Raw genomic sequence first — 21,047 nt, 5'->3', positions numbered from 1 at the left:
GTGCGCTTTCCTAGTTGCAATGACAAGATACATCCCAGTTGAAAAAACAAACATACACCCGTGCCAAGGCTTACCCAAGTCACTAAGATACTGCTGTTTGAAGATAGTGTGGCATTACATCTGATTAACCTGTTTAAAGTGGATACAGAGAAGCTGTACAAAATCATACCATCTCCTCTCAGTCTGGAGAACTGAGAACAGTACCAAATGAGATTAAATTCTACCTCTTTTCCTCCTCATATATATCTTCAGGGGTTTCTGTTACTGCTGGAAGCAAGAAACATGTATCTGTGATCTGTGGTAGAGTTTGGATGGGATGTATTTCCCCAGTCCTTGAATTGCTAAAAAATGACGGAAGTTGACATCCTGAGAAGGTCAAAACACAATCTCATCCTATTGAAGAAACAAGTTGTCTTCCTTACCACATGTAATTAAAACCATTGTGCTAGATAAAAAAGACTGAGGCTAAAACCTATGCTCTTTGGAATATGTTCACGTGTTTCTTGGGTAACACAATAACAGGTGATATTTTGCTGCTTTTGCTTTTTAAAACTGGTAGTTGTGTTAGACTGAAGTGCACCCAAGATCTGCATTCTGTTTCTCCTCGGTATTACTTGCACGCGATTGCCCCATGAACGGTTTGCAGTGCTTCCCGTATTCGATTCTTTTCTGAAAAGTTTTAAAGCAACTCCTTTTAAAAAGCATCTTTTCTCAAGCTTCAAGTTTTTCCCTTAATCACTTCTAGGTACGTTGAACAGACTTCATGTGTCCCGTTCTCTATGCTCACAGAACCTGTCTTTTCTGAAAGTATATGGGGATATTGGAATGGGCCCAGTGAAGGGTCACTAAGATGATTAAGGCACTGGAGCATCTCTCCCATGAGGCAAGGCTGAGAGAGCTGGAAGTGTTCAGCCTGGAGAAAAGAAAGCTCAGGGGCATCTTTGTGCGTATAAACACCTGACAACATGGGAATTGGGCTACCCGCTGGCAGGGCAAGAGGCAATGGGCACCAGTTGAAATGCACAAAATTCTATTGGAACACAAAACATTTTTGTATGGTGAGGGTGGTAAAACACTGGCACCAGCCACTCAGGGTGGTTATGGAGTCACCATCAGTGGAAATATTCAAAGTCCAACTGGACATGGTCCAAGGCAAACTGCTCTAGCTGACCCTGCTTAAGCATGGGAGCTGGACTAGATGATGTTGAAAGGTCTCTGCAGACCTTGACTGATCTGTGACGCTGAGAGTAGGTACTGCTCTTACACGCGAATTTCCAGTTTGACTGCAGGAGATGTCTGCTGCAAAAACATTCAGAATAGCCTTTATGATCCCTTGATTTTAGAAGTTGTAAAGTCAAGCACTTATAAATTATCATATGCTAGAATTATATTACTTGTAATAGATGTAATTACTTGTAGACCCTTACTATGGATGCCATGCAATGTGGATCATAGTGGAATCTGTAATTATATAAGGAATGACTTATTATTTTTTTGAAGTGGTCTAACAATCCTCCAGACTCCCTGAAGAGAGACAGGCATGAGGCAGCACAGGAACAGTGTGTGTTTAGTAGTGTAGCAGGCGGAAGCTGTGTGGAGTTCAGCAGGCTTAAAGCAAAAGGAAATTTCAGAGAATAAGGACTTATTTGACAGTGCAATTTTATTTTCAGAGCTTTCTAACTTGATTCAGTTTCCTAAATAGCTTTTGCTTATCAATATGGATGTTTCTGACAGTAAAGGCAAAACTTACATGTGGACCAAAATCCTCTATCATAATATGCCCCTTCTCTTTATCACTCGTTTATTGCCAAGTAGGCAGAAATGTGGGTATAGCAGCTCTAAATGAAAGCTTAATGTCAATTCAACTCCCAGTTTATGTGAGTATGAGCCCTGCTTTATGAACTGTGGAAACTTAGCAACCCAAGGATTTGGTTCAGGAAGTGTGACAAAGTTTCTGCACTTCTTAGGACGATTTTGACAACAAACAAGCTGTGACAGTTAGAATGGACATAAAATATGTTCTGTGAATGTAGAGATACCGTGCATTCTGGGGAGAAAAACCACACCCTGGTTTTTGGAAAACAGGTGCCACCAGTAAGAGAAATTTGAGATGAAAACGGGATTTGCTAGAATCAAATGCCTAATTTTGTTTCCTGCTAAGACCACCACCTTATACAGTACCTGTCCTGCTTGGCCAAGCCAGTCTGTTGTGCTACAAGACAGGTAGTACCCTGTAAAGGGAGGAAAGTCTGAGAAATATGACCATAAAATCTTAATTGAGGAGATAAAATCATAAGCTAGGAATGAGGAGAATGGGGTAGAAGTTTTTAGGACCTCAAAATATTTGCAACTTGCACGGCCCAATTCAAAGTGCTGCACAGAGCTGAGATTTCCAGATCAAAGTAAAAGAGAGCACAATGACTCAGAGCTCGTTGCAGGCAGGCTTGCTGAAATGGTAAAACTGTACTCTTTGGGCATAATGAGTCCACTCACCTTTCCAAGGGCTGTCAGAAGATAGAAATCAATGGACTCCCTGTACCTCAGGATTCGGAGGATGCCATCCAAATACACCTGATCCTTATTGAAACAACCTGAAAGGAATGGAGATACATTTGACTCTATCAAGGTTTGCCCAAGGCATGTTCTCAGCAGCCATCATGAGCAGAACAATTTTATTTTTAAAAACTAGACATTTATATCTCTGACTTGGAAAACCTTTCCAAAAACTAACTAGAAGGCAAAAACCCACTAGCCAGAGAAAGAAATCAAACACAGACGATAGCGTCTGTGAATAACCACAGCAACATTGCATCTCTTGTAATAAATATGAAAGGAGGTCAAGCTGTGAGTAGGGACTTTTTCACAGTTTTGTATTTACATTCCACTTCCAGCAAAAAGAAATCCTGTACTGATTCAGCCTGAAAGTCTCACACATGTGCATTTTCGGCCTTGTTTTCCATAGCGGAATTCCTGACACCTCATCTCAGAAAGCGTGTAGTCCCATTTCTCCGTTTTGCAAAAGTTTTCCTGTGTGACATAATGAAGGAGCTCTGCAGCGTGTTCTGAACGCCTCCCTGAAGTACAAAAAAGAAGACAAATAGGGAACCCACCTGGCTGTGATGTGTCAGTCCACCCTCTCTTGGCTCGTACGCAGTAATCCCACCTAGTGTTGGGGTCTTTGACAAATTTCCCCACGTCCTGGAAAAGCCGACTGAAGGACATTTGGCTAGCCTGATACACGGTGTAGTAGAGCAGGGCAGCTCTCCAAAGAAAAGGGTCTTTGCGGAACAGGACGCTGTGAATGCTCGCCAGCCCCTCTTCTGTAGGGTTGATTGGTTTTAACCCATGTTTTCTACGTCCGTTCCGGTTGCACCAAGGCTGGCTGTTGTTGTTAAAACCACGAAAATAATGAGTTCCTGAAAGGAAAAAAAGGATTATGGCAATTCGAACGGTAGCATCTAATGATTAACACAAAATTATAAAATATATAAGGAGATGCCCATTTCAGAACTCTGAGCTTGGTAGGACTGGAATTGGGGAAAGTGACAACTTTAAACTTGTCTGCGACAGAGAATTTTGTCAGAGGTAGATACACCATGCAAATATTCACCTGCTGACTGCAAGTGAGACTTCTGAAAATGCCCAAGGAATACAACTATCAGGAAGACTTGACTTTCCAAGCCAGTGGAAAGGAATTCTCAAAAGTGTCTTACATGCTGAATGTCTCTGGCACAGGCTAGGCCTCGTGGTGACAAGACGGAAGGAAAATCAAAGTAAGGGGGCAGAAATGCTGCCTCCTGAAGGTGATTAAACAGCCCTACTGCAGCCTTGGAAGATGCTAGGTCCCCTTACAATGTGAGTAACAGTGGTTCAAGGCAATTGCAAGGATTATTCTTCAGTTGATATTCAGGCACTAGCCAAGTTTATGCATTTTAGATGTACTTAATTAAAACAGATGCGCAGAAAATTTTGTAGAAATTTTCCACAGGGCTGGGCCCGGCTTGTGCAATGCAAAACCAAGGCAGTCTTACAGCAGTTTAGGGATCACTGGGTAAATTCTTCCTGCCTAAAGCATTGCCTACATTTGCAAGCAATGCACCGTAACAAACACAGATTTGTAAAGTGAAATGGCTGGAGTTGAGGTTGAACGGTCAAACTATTTTTGTTTCCCTTTTTTTTTTTTTTAACTCCAGAGTATCTCTAAATTGCTCTCATGAGCAAAATGTCCCTGAGCAGTGACAGCACAGAAGGTATGCCCTGGAGCACTGCCTCTGGACTAGCATTATCTGAAAGGATTACACTTTGCCTACTCCAAGATTCCTTTGGCATATGAACCTCAGTGCAGTTAAGTGGGACTAGCTGGTAGACTTTCTTCAAAAGCTCGCTCTGGATCTGACCTAAAGTGCTAATGCACATAAACCCTAGGAATTCTTTTACTGCGTGCTGAAGTGATAAAAAGGTTTCTCTTTCCCCTTGGCACACCTAAAGCACAGGTTCTTTACACAGAGACGTTCCCTCCTTCTGTATGTATATGGTGCCTGGCCCATCATTGTGAAAGAATTAGGAATGCATGCAAGTACTCCCCTTTGCCTGAAGAACTGATGTCACGCTCATACCAATTTCGTGTCTCAGCATCCCTTCCAGCCAGTGCTCTCGTGCAGTGGAGATATTGATAGTGAGGGTGGGGCGGCCATTCACCACTGTCATTGAGGCTCGGGATAGCAGGTCCTCCGTGAGATGGACCACAATCTGAAGAGGAGAGAGTTCAGATAGCAAAGAGCTCTCTTCTCACTTCTGGTCCTGCTTTTTTCCTTTGTCCCTTCCATTATTTCATTTCTCTTTGGTCCCTTGCCCTTCGCAACTCTTCCTTGCTAGCAGCAGTCACCTGCGAGAGACCCTTCTTACTCCACTAAGTTTATCCTGCTCACCTGTGCTGCTGACAAAACCTCAGGCTTTAGTAGGATTCGGCAAGAGGGTTAAGATAGTCAAAATTTAACGAAAAATTTAATATAGTAACAGTGACTAGATTCAAGGCTCAGGGAGCAACTATAAGCAGAGTAAATTAGACAAAATTCCATTTTTTGAACCGTGTCTACTTATCTTAGTATTACTGAGAACTGAAAAATACTAGGTAAATGCACATAAATTGATATGGTATCTATATATCTAAGTGTCTGAAACCTTTTCAGTTGCAGTTCTAAAGCCACATGAATGGCAGGAGGGAGCATTGTGTATTTTGTTTCCTGTTACATGACGCGGACTTGAAATATTATGAAAATGCTGGTATTGTTTCATTTTGGTTTATACAGGAATATAAGTTCTTGCTTTCCTGCTTTCTCTTGCAAAACTGGTCATCAAAAGAAAAACTGTCAGAGAAGGAAATTAATGCATATTTATATAATATTTTGTTATTTGACTTCAAAAAGCCTTTTTAAACAGGTGACTCAGAGGGAGAAGGGAAACTCTCTTTGTTGAAGGCTAAGCACCTTTCCCTCTTCATGTAAAACCTAAAGAAACTACTGCTCAGAAGAGTACAAGGGAGAGTACTTAAAAGAAAGATGACTTTTTAGTGTCAAAAAAAACCCGAATGAGAGATCAAAGGCATTAATGTGACACTTCCCTGTATTCAAAATTCATCATTCAGCTTCAAGTTCAACAACAAACAGTCAGTCCTATAAAACTTATTTTTAAGAGGCAGAAAAAATAGGTAAATCCCAAAGCATTTAGATTTAAAGCACAGGTACCACTTAGCTTTATTGACATCTCTTCAGGTGGAGAGAATATTTTCATAATATTTTAGACCATACTAAACATGCTGTATTAATCTCATTTTTGCAGAAAAACTAAAGCACTTCATTAAAAAGGACATGGACTGCTGGATGAGCATGTAGGATCCTGCTTCCATGAGGTCAAACCAAGCCAAAAATGAACGCAAAGGGAGATAAAAGCCTAGCAAAGACCAAACATATAAATTTTTTTATGCTTGCCCTAAACTGTAGTTTATTAACCTGACTCTTAGAAACACAGGTAAAGTCTGGTTATCAGTGTCAGATCATAGGTCTCACAAAACTGTGTGATGAGTTTAACAGTTTCTCCTAATAATATTATATTTACCAATTAAACCTAGTTTCTGGGAAACTACTTTTTGTCTCTTGATCTCCCATTCCAGACTCCTCTTGCTCACTGCCAGTGACCTCACCCAAGTCTTGGACTGTGTCAGCTGGTGATTTCATTTGGAATAGTTCTCTTTTCAAACATTCGATTTCATCTTACTTTTCCAAGCAATGCCATGTAACTCCATCTAACTGGTCTTTTTAAATCCTGAATATAGGAAATAAGTTTTTTGCAAAGGGCTCTAACAAATTGGATGGTTAAAGCCAGGAAAAAACAGCACTCAAACCCACTCAACAAGCCAACCTCTTTGAGACATTTTTATTCACTTATGTCACTTTCATTTGTGTTGCTTCTTATAAATCAGTCTCTTGGGCTGGTGCTTATTTTTCTTGGCCTTTTCTTAACTCTTTCCTTTGGTGTAAATAATTTGATACAAGAGAACGGATGGCAGAACTGATGAATAAATGGAAATGTGCTAGTCTCCAAGTAGCTGAAAAAAGGAGGGAAGGAAGGGTGTCGTTCTTGGGTACTCCCAAAAGAAGTGAATTTAAGAACAAGCATATATGAATCAGGAAACAGGCTCAGAGAGATGGCTGAAGCATTCACAAGGAATTTGCATCGTTTCAATTGTTCAAACGTTAGAGTGGGTATAGCCATGAGAAAAATAAGATGTAAGGAATATTCTTGCAATTATGGAGGAAAGGTCTCCCAGATGGTCTCTGGGGTCTATCCATGTGTAATGTCTAAGTTCTACATAAATGTTTCTTTCCTGACCCAGTGCATTACTTACCTCACCAAGACAGCCTTCTTTCACCATGTATTTCCTGACACGATTCCAGATGCGACTTTTGGTCAGCAAGCTGCCTCCAGTGGCCTGTTCAAATTTTTCATAGCTTCCATATTTCTGCAATGTTCGCTCCATAATGTTAATGGACTATAAAATACAAAAGCATAGCAAATATCAGCGCAGTAAGATCCCCATGTCACATTGGCACATGTTTTCTTTCTCTCCCTCTCAATCTCTCTTTGTTTTTTAATTTTAAAATCTTTTTTCTTTTCTTAACTCATTGACAGTCACTATCAAGCTGTACTTATTTAACACAGGCTGACACCATCTGCAATGAAGTTATACCAGCTTCAGATGTACATTAATGCCAAAATACTAAAAAAAGGTTCTGATCAAATCATCTTAGACCCACATGCATCAGCATGACACAGATGATTATCAGTCTGGTGAAATAATACCCATTTCCTCTTTAATTTTGGGAATGTTGTACAACTGCCTTATAAAACAGATATAACAGGTCTCCAGACATTTGCAGTTTGTCAGCATGTTTCTTTTTAAGGTTTTCTAAAGAATTTTACAAAGATCAAATATTAGTGTCATCTCGTTTCATTTCTTGGTATTTTCTAATTTAGAAACACTGATCCACAATTAAGCAGATGTGTAACTATAATTTTAACGATAATACTTCAACCAAAAATGTCTCCTTATAACGAAATCCTCTGTACCATGGGTGTCTGTTTCAGAAAGGAGGAGAGAGAGCAGGAATTTTATTTGCAGAACTTTCATTTAAAATTCTCATTTAAACCACGATACATCTATATAGCCCCCCAAAATGAAGGAGGCATGTTTCATTAGACAAACAGAGTGGTATCAACAATTCTCTTATGTATTGCTGCTAGAAGCAGGTCCTTGTAGGTGGAAAGCTCAGCATGATGCCCATAACACTATCCGAACTCTGCATGTTGAAGATGTTACTGGTGGGGTGTGAAATGCTCATCCCCAGTAATCTGCTTTCCCGTATGTCATTTCACACCCTTAAAAGAAAATGTGGTATGGAATAGCCTCTTTCCCAGCAACAGTCCAGCTACAGAGAATAGCTTTTTTTCACAGATTTGATAACAGAAGCTCCTGATATTACCTTAAAAAATTAACGCTCTTTCTAAGAAAATACCACTAACAGTGAAGGTGGAAATCTTGCAGATTGAATCTCTGTTTACATTATACACTTATATCTGTGCAAGTCAGCTCATCCTGCCTTCAGCATGAAGCTGGCAAAATGCTTGTTTCCAGCTGTGTAATTCTGACATTGTCACGCTGACAATTGTCCACAAAAATTGGATTAATCTTTTATCTCTCACAGCTACTAACAATCCTACTTTAGTTTTTTTCAAGTTGAAACTAAGCAACCCCAAGTAATTTCTATTGAAACCCATAAATGACAGCTAGGCACACTCTTAAAGCCCAGTAGCTCTTTGATGAGAGAAATATCACTTACCTGAATGCCAAAAAAATATTGCACCTAATATTCAGTATTTCTTTGTCTGCCCCTAATACATCTTATTAAATTTCAAGGGCCTTCTGGTCAGATCTGGGTTTCTTCTTCAAGGGCGAAGAAAGTGTGTAATTTCCTACCATAGCACAGATTAAGCTAGCCCTCTCTGTTTTTTAAAGAGGCTGTATTTCTGGGGCATTAAGTAATCTGGAAGCAAAGAATCTACCTCCTGTGTCTCACTGCTGTGATCTCTGTTCCCACTGCACCCGAGTCTCCACAGTAAGGCTTTATTTATATGGGAGCAGAGGGCATACACCAGAGAGCACCGATAGCAAATCGGAAAGTGAGGGATGAACAGAAACCTGCCACTGGTTATTCAAAGTCTACACCACCAGTTCTTCAGGGACAGCCCAGCAGCACAGAACTTGGAAAAAAGTCAGCTTGTATGGCCTCATGAGAATGACTCTGGTAGAAACAGGCTCACCACAAAGCCACCAGGTGTTGTTACATGAACCATGTTTCCTTTCACTGCCTCCTGTGCAGCCAAAACTCTCTCACCACCGTGCTAACTCCAGCAGTAGGTCAGACTTGACAGGGACTTGCACTGGACCCACTGGGGCCCTGGTGACACTTGACTGGTTCCCAGGATGGGGCCCATCTGGGCATCTGTGCCCCTGCACCTAATGCACGAGTAATAAGCCACCGACAAAGAACACATCATCTTCTTTTTCCGGTCTTCATTTTAAGATCAGGCATCAGGATAACTGAAGAGAGATACTGGAAAAATAGGAATGCCGTGCCACCACCTGAGGCAAATGGTTTGGCTTTGCCTCTCCCCCGTTACAATACCACAGTGAGCACACAGAGTTGCTGTGCTGCGTGGTGTCCCCCAAACCCTCACTTTCTGAGACAGGTCTTTCTATCTTCAGATGTGTGGTTGTAGGGAACAGCAATTCCTCTCAAAAGTTTTAAATAATGTGACTTAAAACGCAGTGGATCCTGCAGGTGGAAAGGTTTGGCTTTCAATTCTCTGAGAGTTATTTACTGCAGGAACCGAGGGATGGATGTTATTTTCAAAAGCCACCAGGATTTGTTCCTTTCCTTTTTTAAGAGTTTTTAAGGCATCTTTCAGGAAGTACCTAGCACTCAGGCCACACTTCTCTACCAGCAAATCAAATAAGACCAGGATATTGGCTCAAGTGCTCTATCCATGAGCTGAATTGTTGGTAGGTTCCAAGGATCAGCACTGTCTTAGATGAACCAACATTCCACTCTCAGGCAACACTTGGCCATATCCAAAGGATCATGTGGTTGTTGGGTTCTCCAAAATAAGTGGGAACAAGGCCACTACATTTTTATGCCTATTGTGCCTCTCAGCAAACCAAACATCACATCCAGTTCAGTTTCATACCAAATGATGATAAAAAAGCTTTTCTGACATTGTGATAACAAAGCCTTTGGATGGAGAAGAACAGGCAAGTGAGATTCATAGGCTGAAGAAAGCCAATAAAGGTACCAAAAGATAGAAAGCAAGCTCAAAGAATTGCAAAGATACATTACAGACTTTATGAAAAGAGCAGGACAAATCTAGAGTGCTGATCACAGTTGAGTAGGGATGGATGAGAACAGGCTTGATGAAGCAGAGGACTGTCAAAACCATTTGAGAGCAAGGGGGCAGTTTCTTCTCAATGTGAAAATTCATAACAATAAGGATGTTTGAGAAGGGCTTGTAAACTGTATTAGCAATCCCATTCTGATGCTTTGATTTATAAATATATTAGTATTATGAGATGCAGTATTACATAGGTGGTGTTATCCCAGAGGACTCTCCTACATTTCTTAGAGTGCAGGTATTTTCTAAAACCACCTCACCATAACAAACAGTGAGAAAATGAGCATTGAACACCAAACACACATTAAACTTCCTGCTTGGCTGTCTGTAAAAGCAAACTCCCTGGAGCTGAGACCTCCGTGCTAAGGCAGAAAGCACAAGTTTGGGAGCAAGGAGGTCCAAGTTGTAGATAGATCCTCCTGAAGAAGCACAGAGACTCTCTGGCCTCTTCCACCTCAACCTGATGCAGTTTGCAGCTCCAAGGGGAAGGGTGGGATACTGAAGGGTGCTTCCTCTACTTTATGTGCCATATCCTGGCATTCCAGCCATGTCCAAATAGATGTTGCAAGTTTGAACCCATGCATGCTGAGGAAGTCATTAAGCTTAAGCCTCCTTTTTGCTGGACACATAATAAAAAATTACTAAGAAGGATGCTCACCCCTAACACCTTCCCTCTTGACTCTGTTTCAAGTGAAACAGAAGAAGTCTCGATAATTCTTTCCAAGTGGGCAGGTGTGGCTCTGGAAGCACTGAAACAACAGGGAGAGCCATCACAAACACACATTGCCATCAGCACACAAATCTCTGGAGAGTGGCAGATTGCCCCAGCACTGAGATAGTCCCCATTCCCAGCCTTTTGCTGGTTTTGACACTTCTTGCCACAACCACCTTACCTGGGGATGGTTCCTCGGGGAAAAGTTTTGGGAAATTTCTGGTTTCCAGGCACTCAATACAACACCAAGCCCTTCATTTGGTGTTCTGCACCCCTCTCCAAGATGAGATGACTCAGTCAGGTGTTGCAAGAACTTGCTGGGAAAGGGGAAAATCCAGACCAGCATGCCAGGTCCTGTCTATTCTAGCATCCAACTGTGAGCTTATTATTCAGCCTCTGAGCCAGCAGAATACTGATATTGCCACAGTTCCTAAAGCAGAATCTCAGGAACAGGTAAAAAAATGGAAGAAATGAAGAACTATGTGGCTGTGCCATGTTACTGGTTAAGAACAGTAATTCCTATTCTTTTTATTCTTAGTTAGCTAAAAGGTCTGCTTCAACCTCTCTTAACACTACCAAAGAGTACCAAAAAAAAGCAGCAGTCTCAGGGCAAGCCCCCTTGCACGGCAAACTCTACTGATGCTCAAGAAAGCAATGACACAGAAGCACTAACAAAAGCAAGACAAGGCTGTTTAATTGCCTGGTTTGGGCTGTAGTGGTGTTGGCTTTTTAAAACAAATTATTTACAGCCAAGTAGGTCTCCGAATCCCAGGTCACCCATACACAGAACGCAGCTTTAGTTACTTGAGAGGTCCTGTAGAAGAATGCACTGATAAGACACACTCATGAGTCATTTGAGGGGACCAAGTCAGAAAAGGGGCTCAGCCCCCTACATTCAAGTCAGCTCCTCCTACATTCAGAAGCAGCTCTGCTTCAGAAGGGTCACAGTCTCTGCTGAGATCTACAAGACAGACAAGGCTTGCAGACACCATTGCTTTCCTCCCTGCACAGCTTATTTGCTAGGGGAAATGATTATGTGCATGATTATGTAAACACTAAGAGGTTATCATCATGTTATCATGCATATAGGTGCATGATTATGTAAACACTAAGAGGTACCAAATTGAACTTGTTAGTTTTAATCAACAGCCATAAAATTTTGGGGTCAAGAGAAATGCAGGGAGGGAGGTAAGTGCAGGTTTTTGATGCTAGTCCACTCAGGCTGTAATAGTTTGAGTTTTATTCAGTGTTTACAGTGGCTTTTCTTTTCCATGCTTGTTCTTAGTGGGATAAAGAACATGTTTAAGTAATTTGGAGCTGTTAAAAATGCTTTTAATGGAAAACTTTTGGAGTACTTTGTAAGGAATTAAAAATTAATACTTGCTTGGTTTTTGTATGAGAGTGTGTTCCGCAATAAACCTATGCTCCTATTGTAGTATCACCAGGAGAGATCTATGGTCTCTTCCAGAGGAAGCCAGATGTTTGTCTTGGATCCTGGGAACTTGCGCTACTTGGATGGCCTGATAAAATTTGTGTTATATATTAGCATGCCTTATCCATAAATCTTAGTTAAGGAGAGAATTTGTTACTAGTAAAGAATGAAGTGTTTCACAATTAGGTGCTCTTTACAGACCGTGTCATGTTTTTGAATCTTCAACATGCCAAAGCTGTGACATCACTTGGACATAGCAAAGTGTTGAACTCAGTTTGAGAGTCATGTTGTTTAGCCTTCCAGCTCCACCTAACCTTTTTTTTTCAACATCTGATAAATTTGCTAATTGTAGGCTACTTGTATTATTGCCTTAATAGGTATGTCACACAAACACTTGCAATGTGGCATAACTGGTTTATTTATTAAGTCAAAACTGCTATATTTTTATGAGTGCAAGGGAAGAGGATGTACAACTCATTCATGGGGGATTGCTCATTCGACAAAATAGTGGTGGGGGGGGTTGTTTGTTTGTATTTCTTAAAAATATATATATAGAGAACTAGATTTCTTGCCTCCTTGTAAATTCAAAGATACAGGTCACTTGAAGTTGCAACTTGCTGATTTTGTTTCAGCAAACTGCAACTCTTAAGTCATCTGCTCTGCAACACTGGGAACAATTACTTTTAAGTAAGTATTGCCACCTCTAGCATCTGAGCAAAAATAACAAACAGCTAAAGCGTTAAGAAACTTAACAGTGAAGGACTTCGAGCACTGTAGTGACCTTGAAGCACTGCAATAAGAGAATTAATTTCTGAAATATCAGCTGTGTCAATCAATGTGAAAAGCTGCAAATCTGCAGGCTATTTTTTAATTCTCAAGTTTGCTTCCCTAAAGGCACATATTGTGAGACTCATGAAGAAGCTTATTATGAGGAAAACAACATAAAGCAGAAAGAGAGAAGTAAAGAAACAAAACAAAGTATGAGAAGAAAGACATTAAAATTAGTATTTTTAAAATGTATTAGTAACTCAAAAATGTTTTCTCTATGCCTGTGAGAAGTCAACCAATAAAACTATTGGGCTGTGCTCAAGTTTAAAATCTTTAAGTAGAGGCACAGGGACAAAGTAAGTGCTCACAAGCCTCTGTGTTCCTCATTCCAGCATTGCTGTGTTAATGGTTTGCAAAACCACAGTGTTCTTTGCCTTTAAAAAACCCAAATAAATGGGGCAGAGCGTGATTTGTCTTCCAGACATATTGCAGTAATGCTGTATTAACCAATTTCATAGATACACACAAAAGCAGAAAGGGTAATAAGAAAACACAATCTGTTTTAATGTCCTAGCAGGATATGCACAGCTGTGGGTAAAAGTATTTTTGAAATGATTAAAAATCCTCTAAAATTCTGAAATGTCAGGTTTTGAGTTCGTTTCACAGAAGTAACCTAAAAGCCCCCTATAAAAATGGTGAGTTCTCTCAGTAAAAACCTGGTTTTACAGCTTTTTATTCATAAAAGAGCAAGCACATGTAAGTTGCAGTGAGCACCTTTTGTAAAATAAAATGAGAATCATTCTGTTCGCAGATAGCAAAGCTTTCTAAAATAAGTACAACAATAAATAAAAGCCAAAACTGGTAAAACAAACAAACAAACAAAAACCCGAATTCATCCTCTTGCAGGATGACTGTGCACAGTTGTATTTTTACTTCAGACCCAATTCTTGATACTGTGAGTACTTTTTTCCAAGTGAAGTCATCTTTCCTGAACTGAACTTCCTATAAGATTTCTACGTGTTTCTTCTGACAAGTAAAATCGGCGTGGGGAAAAAAAATAGCAATGAGGAAAAGCAAGTGCTCCTACAATAGTTGCTGATTAAAATTTTGATTAGTGCTGCTTTTTCTGGATAGTGAATTTGCATGAAATTAAATTTAAATTTGCGTGGAGATGAAAATTTCTAAAGCTAGTTGTAGATAAAAAAGAGAGAGTGACACCTGCTGGGCTTGGAGCTGTGTTAAAGCTGCTGGTTTAGTAATTTTTAAGTGCAAGATATTTTTGTTCAGTATTTTTAGGAGATGAACTTTGAATAAATGCTCTTCTAGAGACTTAAACTAAATCTTGTGAAGCATTTTACCTCCTCATTGCTAATTTTCAGAAGTATCATGCTTCATTGTATATTAAATCCTTCACTGCTTTTATAAAGCTGTTACAAAGACTTTATTTTCCCAGGCTTTTTATGGACAGGGAAAAAGGCAGAGTTACAAATCAGATTAATATTGAGGAATTATTCATTATTAAAATATTCATCATTTAGGTGTAGGGTGTTTTTATTAAAAGAAGGGTAAACAAATGACAAGATTGATCCAGAAAATGAGCATGCATAAAATAACTTTTAAGGCTCTGCTAGACCACACTGAAAGGGATAATTTGTATTAAATTCAGTTTGGCAAATTAGTTATTGTTGACTTGCTGTAATCTGTGATTGATCTTGCTAATATTGCTATAAAAATCAACAGAAAACTTGTTAAAAAGCTCTAGTCAAGGAGCAGTTTTATTTGATGTCAGTATGATTTGGTTGGTTGTTTAGAAGAGTGGAAGATGGACTGTAAGAACAGAATGGCTGTTCTCAGAAAGAAAATAAATTTTTAATGAAAAGCAAGAAACTGAGTTTTTAAAATATACAGATATTTTCAATGTGAAAATGCAGACCAAGACCATCAATACAATGATTTAATGGGTATATAACACTTTCGTGCATTCTTGGATTCGAAAAAAACAAAGTCACTCTGTTCACAAGTCAAGTACCAGTTCTTAGATTCTATGGTATTTTAATTCATGTATCCTTTTCACCAGGAATTTTGGGAGCTTTTAAGTGAAATATTCATATCTCAAAGAAGTGAAGCTCCTGGAATGGCAGGATGTCTTCCAAAGTTAAGTATCACTTGAAACATAAGATTCTCCATTTAGAAAAACTTGTCAGACTTAAATAAGATACTTCTAAACCATTTAAAAATAGCAAAAGTGGGAAGAGTACTGCTTCTGCTATTTTATAGATAAGCAGCAGTTTTTGTCACTCAGGTCAAAGTTGAAAGCAAGGCTTTTGTTGTTGTTTGGGACTTTTTTGTGACTCAGGTAGGAAGCTGAGGCAGTTGGGAATGTCTGTAGCTATATTACCAGTGTGGCTGCATATTATGGAGGGGAAAAAAAAAAAAAAAGGAGGGGTTTGCCTTTTTAAATTTTACCTCTTTCTGGAATGGAATATGCATATCCTTTCTAAGTTGATTAAAACAAGGAGCATCAAAATACGCTTATCCAATAATGATGACCTCAAATAATTCCTATCCCCTCCCAATCCCTGTATCACCGAGCGGATTGGCAGAGTTTCCATGTTTCCACGCTACTTTATTCCTCTGCCTATTCGGGCACTGTATTTTTCCTGTACTAGATTCTGCTTCATTGCCTAAAAAACACTCTTGCTTTAAATTCTGTTTCATGTAAACCCAATTATAAGGAACTGTGCCTTTATCTCACAAAATACTGTAAATTCTAGGAAGGCTTTAATTTTTTAATAAAAAATATTTTATTTCAGTTTTACTATTGCATTCTCATCTTTGATGCATTTTTCAAACAGCAGGGGAGGATGATAAGGAGAAATGATGTCGTACAAACAAAGTCAAATACCATCTAGGTGTAGGAAGAAATAACCAGTGGAATAGGAGGGAAAAAAGGAACTATACCTGCTTAAGAAATCTGTCAGATGCATGGCTGTGCTTAGCTAACACATTTGGCAGAGCAGGGTTTTCATATTCAAATTGAGGATTATATGTGAAATCTGAGTTGAAGAATTTAATCTTCTCTTTCTCCACATTGGAGGGCTTGATTGCAGTTAGTAAACAGAGTTTTTGGCCAGACACATCGCCTTCTTTTCCTTTGCTTTTTGAGGACTGGGATTGCTTTGGCTTTGTCAGATTAAAATGCCTCTTAGTTCTACTTCTGGGTCGAGGTGGCAGTCCTGTGCTGCTCCCTGCAACTGAAATGCTGTTTGTAAACTTCACACTGGTAGCCACTGGGCTAGTGACGAGGATGGCGGGCTGTCTGTTTGTGCAGTACCACCCACTGCTGAGCAAGGGTAGCGGGGCTTTGACTTTGCGGTGCTCGCTGCTTCGCAGGGTGGTAGAACCCTTGGAGGTTTTCCTGTGCTTCTTGTGGTGAGCAGCTGCCTGCTTTGGGGCATAGTGTTTTTTCTCCTCCTTGCTCTGCAGAAGGACATTGTAGCTACTGGTTCCTGTCGTGAAAATGTCCTTAAGGATCCCAGAAGGTGGATGCTGGAGGCTGTTTTCGTTATTAATGTTCAGCTTATGTACTTCCAGACTCAGGATTGATTTCCTAGAAAGCTCTGTCTTAGGCCAGTGAAGTTTTTCTGCATTGAGGGGTGGGGGGGAGGGGAAGAAAAAAAAAAGAAAAAGATGAGGACAAATTTGATTGTTTCACACAGCGATACAAATCTTGAGGACTCAAAACTGCAAGACAAATAAAACACAACCTTGACTTTTAGACATAGGGGAGAATTGAGTGTGCATATCACTTTTGAACAATTAGACTGGGACTTGCAAGCATGAAATACTTGTTTAGCTGGATCTCCACGCACAACTACACTGTGGCTCAGAACTAAGTTGTTTAACACAAGGCTCTTTGGGATTTCATGCGTGTTTACTGTTACATTAACAAATGTTTGGTTTTGAGCAAAATCTGATTGGTCTTTATTGTGCAAGGAAGGCTTCCTGTATGGATAAAGAAAAACTTAAAAAATAGGAAACTGTATAGGAGTGTGTGAGCAGTATTTACAGTGAAGTCCCACGGGGATCTGTGCTGTGATATAAGCAGCCTGGTGCGATCTCATCTGCAAAATGTGATTCACAGAATTTACTCTCAGCAAAGGATGAGAACTTCGGAATGGGCCAGCCACTGTGAACAATTTACACCACCACACGAATAGTAATATAAGTTTAAAAGATGTCAGTTTCACGTGTTCAGTCTTAATACAGACAGTAAGCTGTACTTAAAGAGGAGAGAGAAGAAAGATCAGCTAGTTACGCTCCTGAAAAGCCTTAAGACAACACTGGTAATTTCATCTATTCAAAGCTGTTGTACAGTAACAACTGGCTTAACAATGTTTCTTCTCAAGTGTTCTCTTAAACTAACTAAATGCAAGAAGCAAACGAGGTTCTTTTAATGAATGAACCCTCCTTTCTTGCTCTGACCCCTGGCACAGCCTTCAGGGGGAGATGGGTCCCTGGTGCAGAGCAGCTGCATGGAAGGATCAGTGAGGATTAAAACTGCATTTAACATTTGTGTGACCTTGTTAGAGAGAAGCGACACTGCTTCGCTGGTTCTAATAGTTCCCTTCTCTTGACAACCAGCTCATCCTAGAACATCAGGTGAGGCAAAAGTAAGCTCTTGTGCCAATCTAACATCAAAAACTCGTGACAGCAAGCTTTCAGAGCTAAGTAGTACACTTGGCCAGTAATAAATGCATTTATATCCAGACAATTGCTCAACATCATAAGCCAGAATTCTCCTGAAAGTGTCACAAATGGTGATTGAGTGCTGAACACTCACTGGCAGGTTTCACATGCACATGGCTGATATCAATAATAAACCGTGCCACAGAGAAATGCTTTCTACTTCTGCACATAAAACGAAAGGATTCACAGAAGAGGAGATGTGGCTGGAGCTTGATTAAAGCCCGCAAAAGGGATTTGAGCTTCATCCGACAGTTATACATAGCTGAGCCATAATTACTTTACATACAGTAATTATACTCTGAATGGAACATTAGCAAGAGATCATTAAATGCCTCCAAGGGGAAAAAAAATGATGGTAGTTTAATTTCAGCTTTATTTTCACAGTAAAATTAAGTTTTGCTCCCAACATAAGCACCATGACAACGTATTTCATGCTGTTGGATCTCTGTCAGTTCCATGTCAACCTGTGTTCCTCAGTTCTCCTGAAGATGCTGTCTGAAAAAGCAAGAGGACAGAGGTCCTATTCACATGAACATGCAATGGGCAATCTGTGGCCTGGGCATTTCCTCCACCAGAAAGATAGAGATAGAAGATTATTCTCTTTCACAAAAGCTCACATATCTTATTCAAACTCAGTTCTGTTTCGTGGTAAGTTTGAGAATTCCCTTTCTATGCTTGGCACAGGAATGTGCTCCTTGGCATTCCTGTTCAAATTCTGTCAGATCGTTCTCATCACGTATGTGACAACCTGCCTACATGGTTTATCTTGCTTTACCATGAGCTGTCATGGTGAGAAAGCACAGTTCCCCATCACAAGGAAAACAACATCAAACTAACTACACAAAATGAGATACATTTTTTGGACAACAGAATGGGATGACCACTCTGGTACTTCTTGGCAAGTATTTGAGATTAACTTCAGACCGTACCAGCTATTACAGTATGAGAATCCTTACTTTCAAGAAGGGTAAATGAAAACCAAGGTTTCCAGAATGTCTGAATCCATATTAAATTTCTGAGCATGTGACTGGCATAGACAAAATTGAAGTTGGAAATTACACAGCCACTTCTTAAAATACAGACAAGGGAATAATATAACACTAATGGCATTAACACTTCACCTCCTCTGCTAACCAATTCATAAAAGTCACAAGGAGTAAAGAAGACTCGAATTGCTCCTACATAGGGAATAATTTGAGCTAATAACACACACGTATATAAGAAGTGATAAATAGAAAAGAAAAAAGCAGAAACTGAGTTCAAAGAAACAACTCAAAAGGACCTTAAATCATATCACTCTCCCTCCTCTTCCCCACGCTCTTGTGTCAATCTAACATCAAAAACTCGTGACAGCAAGCTTTCAGAGCTAAGTAGTACACTTGGCCAGTAATAAACGCATTTATATCTAGACAATTGCTCAACACCATAAGCCAGAATTCTCTTGAAAGTGTCACAAATGGTGATTGAGTGCTGAACACTCACTGGCAGGTTTCACATGCACATGGCTGATATCAAAAATAGTTGTCCCCAATTCTGTAGTTACTTTATATGCACAATCTTGTAGCAAAGCGATTTTTCAGCTGCCAAGCTAAGTGTGGCTGTCCTTAATTTCTCTCCAGCTAAAGAAGGATAATGTTCATGCCTATTTGTTCTGGAAGCCTAGAATCAACAGGTAATCCAGCAGATTTGAAATATCGTAATAGATAACACAGCAGCCATTTTCACAGAAGCTATTTAACTGGTTTTTTTTCTAAAATTCTGCGTAGATCCTCTGAACATCATTATTTTACCAAATAACTTAGAAAATAATACTTAAGACTATGTCAACATCATGTCTCAAAGCACCAAACTTAAAGTTCTTTCTCCAGTATGTTTGTTTAAGCTATAACAGATGTTTTAAACTCACATCTGTAAATCAGACAGCATCAACTAGAATAAGAATACAGTGTCTTCTAGGAAGCGTGACTTACATAGCTATATTCAAGAGTTGCCAAGGATTAGCAATGCCAGATGATTGAAATGGAGGTCTAGCATTCTGAATATTAAACCAATTAATTGCACAGCCTGCCTTCTGAAAACGTGATTCAGTGTCCCAAAAATTACTGAGATAACCCTTCTGTTATAAAATAGCCAGTCAGAGAATGGATTATCAACCTGGATTAATTACGTAGACAGCTTAGCAGTGATTTCCAGCTTTTAAATTCTGGATACCAATGGACAGATGTCTACAGGTTACTTCTAAATGGTATGAAAAAAGCAAATTGAAAATTACCATGCTATGGTATAACTCTATCCTGCTTATCATGCTACAGATCATATAGGTTTTATCTTTTGTATCTCATACACACGTGTTACTTGTGTTCTGAAAACACAAATCTGAATTTCCTGACTTTACATATTTGATTTTTTGCAGTAGAAAACTGTCAAAAGAATATAATCCCAAGCCTCCAGTTACCTTTGAGACCCTCTCTAAAAACATGACATTTATTTACAAAGATTTTCTTCATTGCTCTTGCTTCCAAACACTCAAAAGTCACAAAGCCCCAAGTCCTTCAACAAATAAAAAAACCCCTCATGATAAAACTAAGATAGCCTCTTCCTAAAACAGTTTCCATCATGTTTACTTCCATTTCATTATATTTTGTTCTTTTCTGCAACAAAATAGTAATAAAAATATAGGTCCTAGAGACCTATAGTGAAATTTCACCTAGGGTGAAATATCACGTGAAACAATCTGCCAGATTCAGAGTGCAAGGTGATGTACACACAAGCAAGGAAGGGGAAGAAGAGCTGACTGTCCCCATTTTGGCATAATCAGGGCACCAAAGGACAGAAACACCTTCTGTTAATGGCAACTTCATCCAGTTTGGGACAGAGTAGAGCTCTACCCCTCTTTAGAGTCACAGTGTTTGGCTTCTGCTACCCCGTAAGGTGGGCTAGCAGGGCAGCCATCCATCCAATGGCAACTCCCCTGTGTTTCTAAAGAATCTCACAAAAGAGCAGGTTGTGCCCCAAGTGCCACAAGTTCCTCATTGTTAAGGTATCTGTTGGAATTGGCCATACTGGACTTAATCCATCCTGCAGACACAAATGTACCATGTGTCGCAGAACAATTCAAAATAACACAGTATCGACTTGGCAAACAGCAGAGTTTTACCCCTGCCTGTGTAACTTCCATTCATGTAGCTATTCCAGTGTCACAGCAGTACTGGAAAGGGGATGGAGTCCAAGACCACTAACAGAGGATATGTGGGAACCACAAACCTCATTATAATTCTGCACTAATCAAACACTTTCCACGTGGAAGTTGCATTCCAGTCACTAGCCTTGAACTTTGTACCATTGCAAACGTTGTCTAACCTTGTCAGTGGTTATTTGTTA

At 39.7% G+C, this 21,047-nt stretch overlaps 2 protein-coding genes across 4 annotated transcripts in view; one reads left to right on the top strand and one right to left on the bottom strand.

The window, feature by feature from the left end:
* Positions 1-21,047, top strand: part of ANLN (anillin, actin binding protein) — a 75,497-nt gene that overhangs the window by 11,333 nt on the left and 43,117 nt on the right. The window lies entirely within an intron of this gene.
* MATCAP2 (microtubule associated tyrosine carboxypeptidase 2) overlaps positions 1-21,047 on the bottom strand; it is a 28,395-nt gene that overhangs the window by 4,477 nt on the left and 2,871 nt on the right. Inside the window, exons 2-6 of the mRNA XM_050330575.1 lie at positions 15,879-16,561; positions 6,905-7,048; positions 4,617-4,749; positions 3,111-3,416; positions 2,494-2,591 (exon numbers count right to left, since the gene is read on the bottom strand). Coding sequence (XP_050186532.1) covers positions 2,494-2,591; positions 3,111-3,416; positions 4,617-4,749; positions 6,905-7,048; positions 15,879-16,561 — 1,364 coding nt within the window. The remainder of the gene's footprint in view (positions 1-2,493; positions 2,592-3,110; positions 3,417-4,616; positions 4,750-6,904; positions 7,049-15,878; positions 16,562-21,047) is intronic.

The sequence above is a fragment of the Myiozetetes cayanensis genome, unplaced genomic scaffold (assembly GCF_022539395.1).
Source record: "Myiozetetes cayanensis isolate MyiCay16 unplaced genomic scaffold, myiCay2020 scf1, whole genome shotgun sequence".
Lineage (NCBI taxonomy): Eukaryota > Metazoa > Chordata > Aves > Passeriformes > Tyrannidae > Myiozetetes > Myiozetetes cayanensis.
Note: the sequence above shows the minus strand (reverse complement) of the source record. Positions and strands in the feature narration are given on the sequence as shown.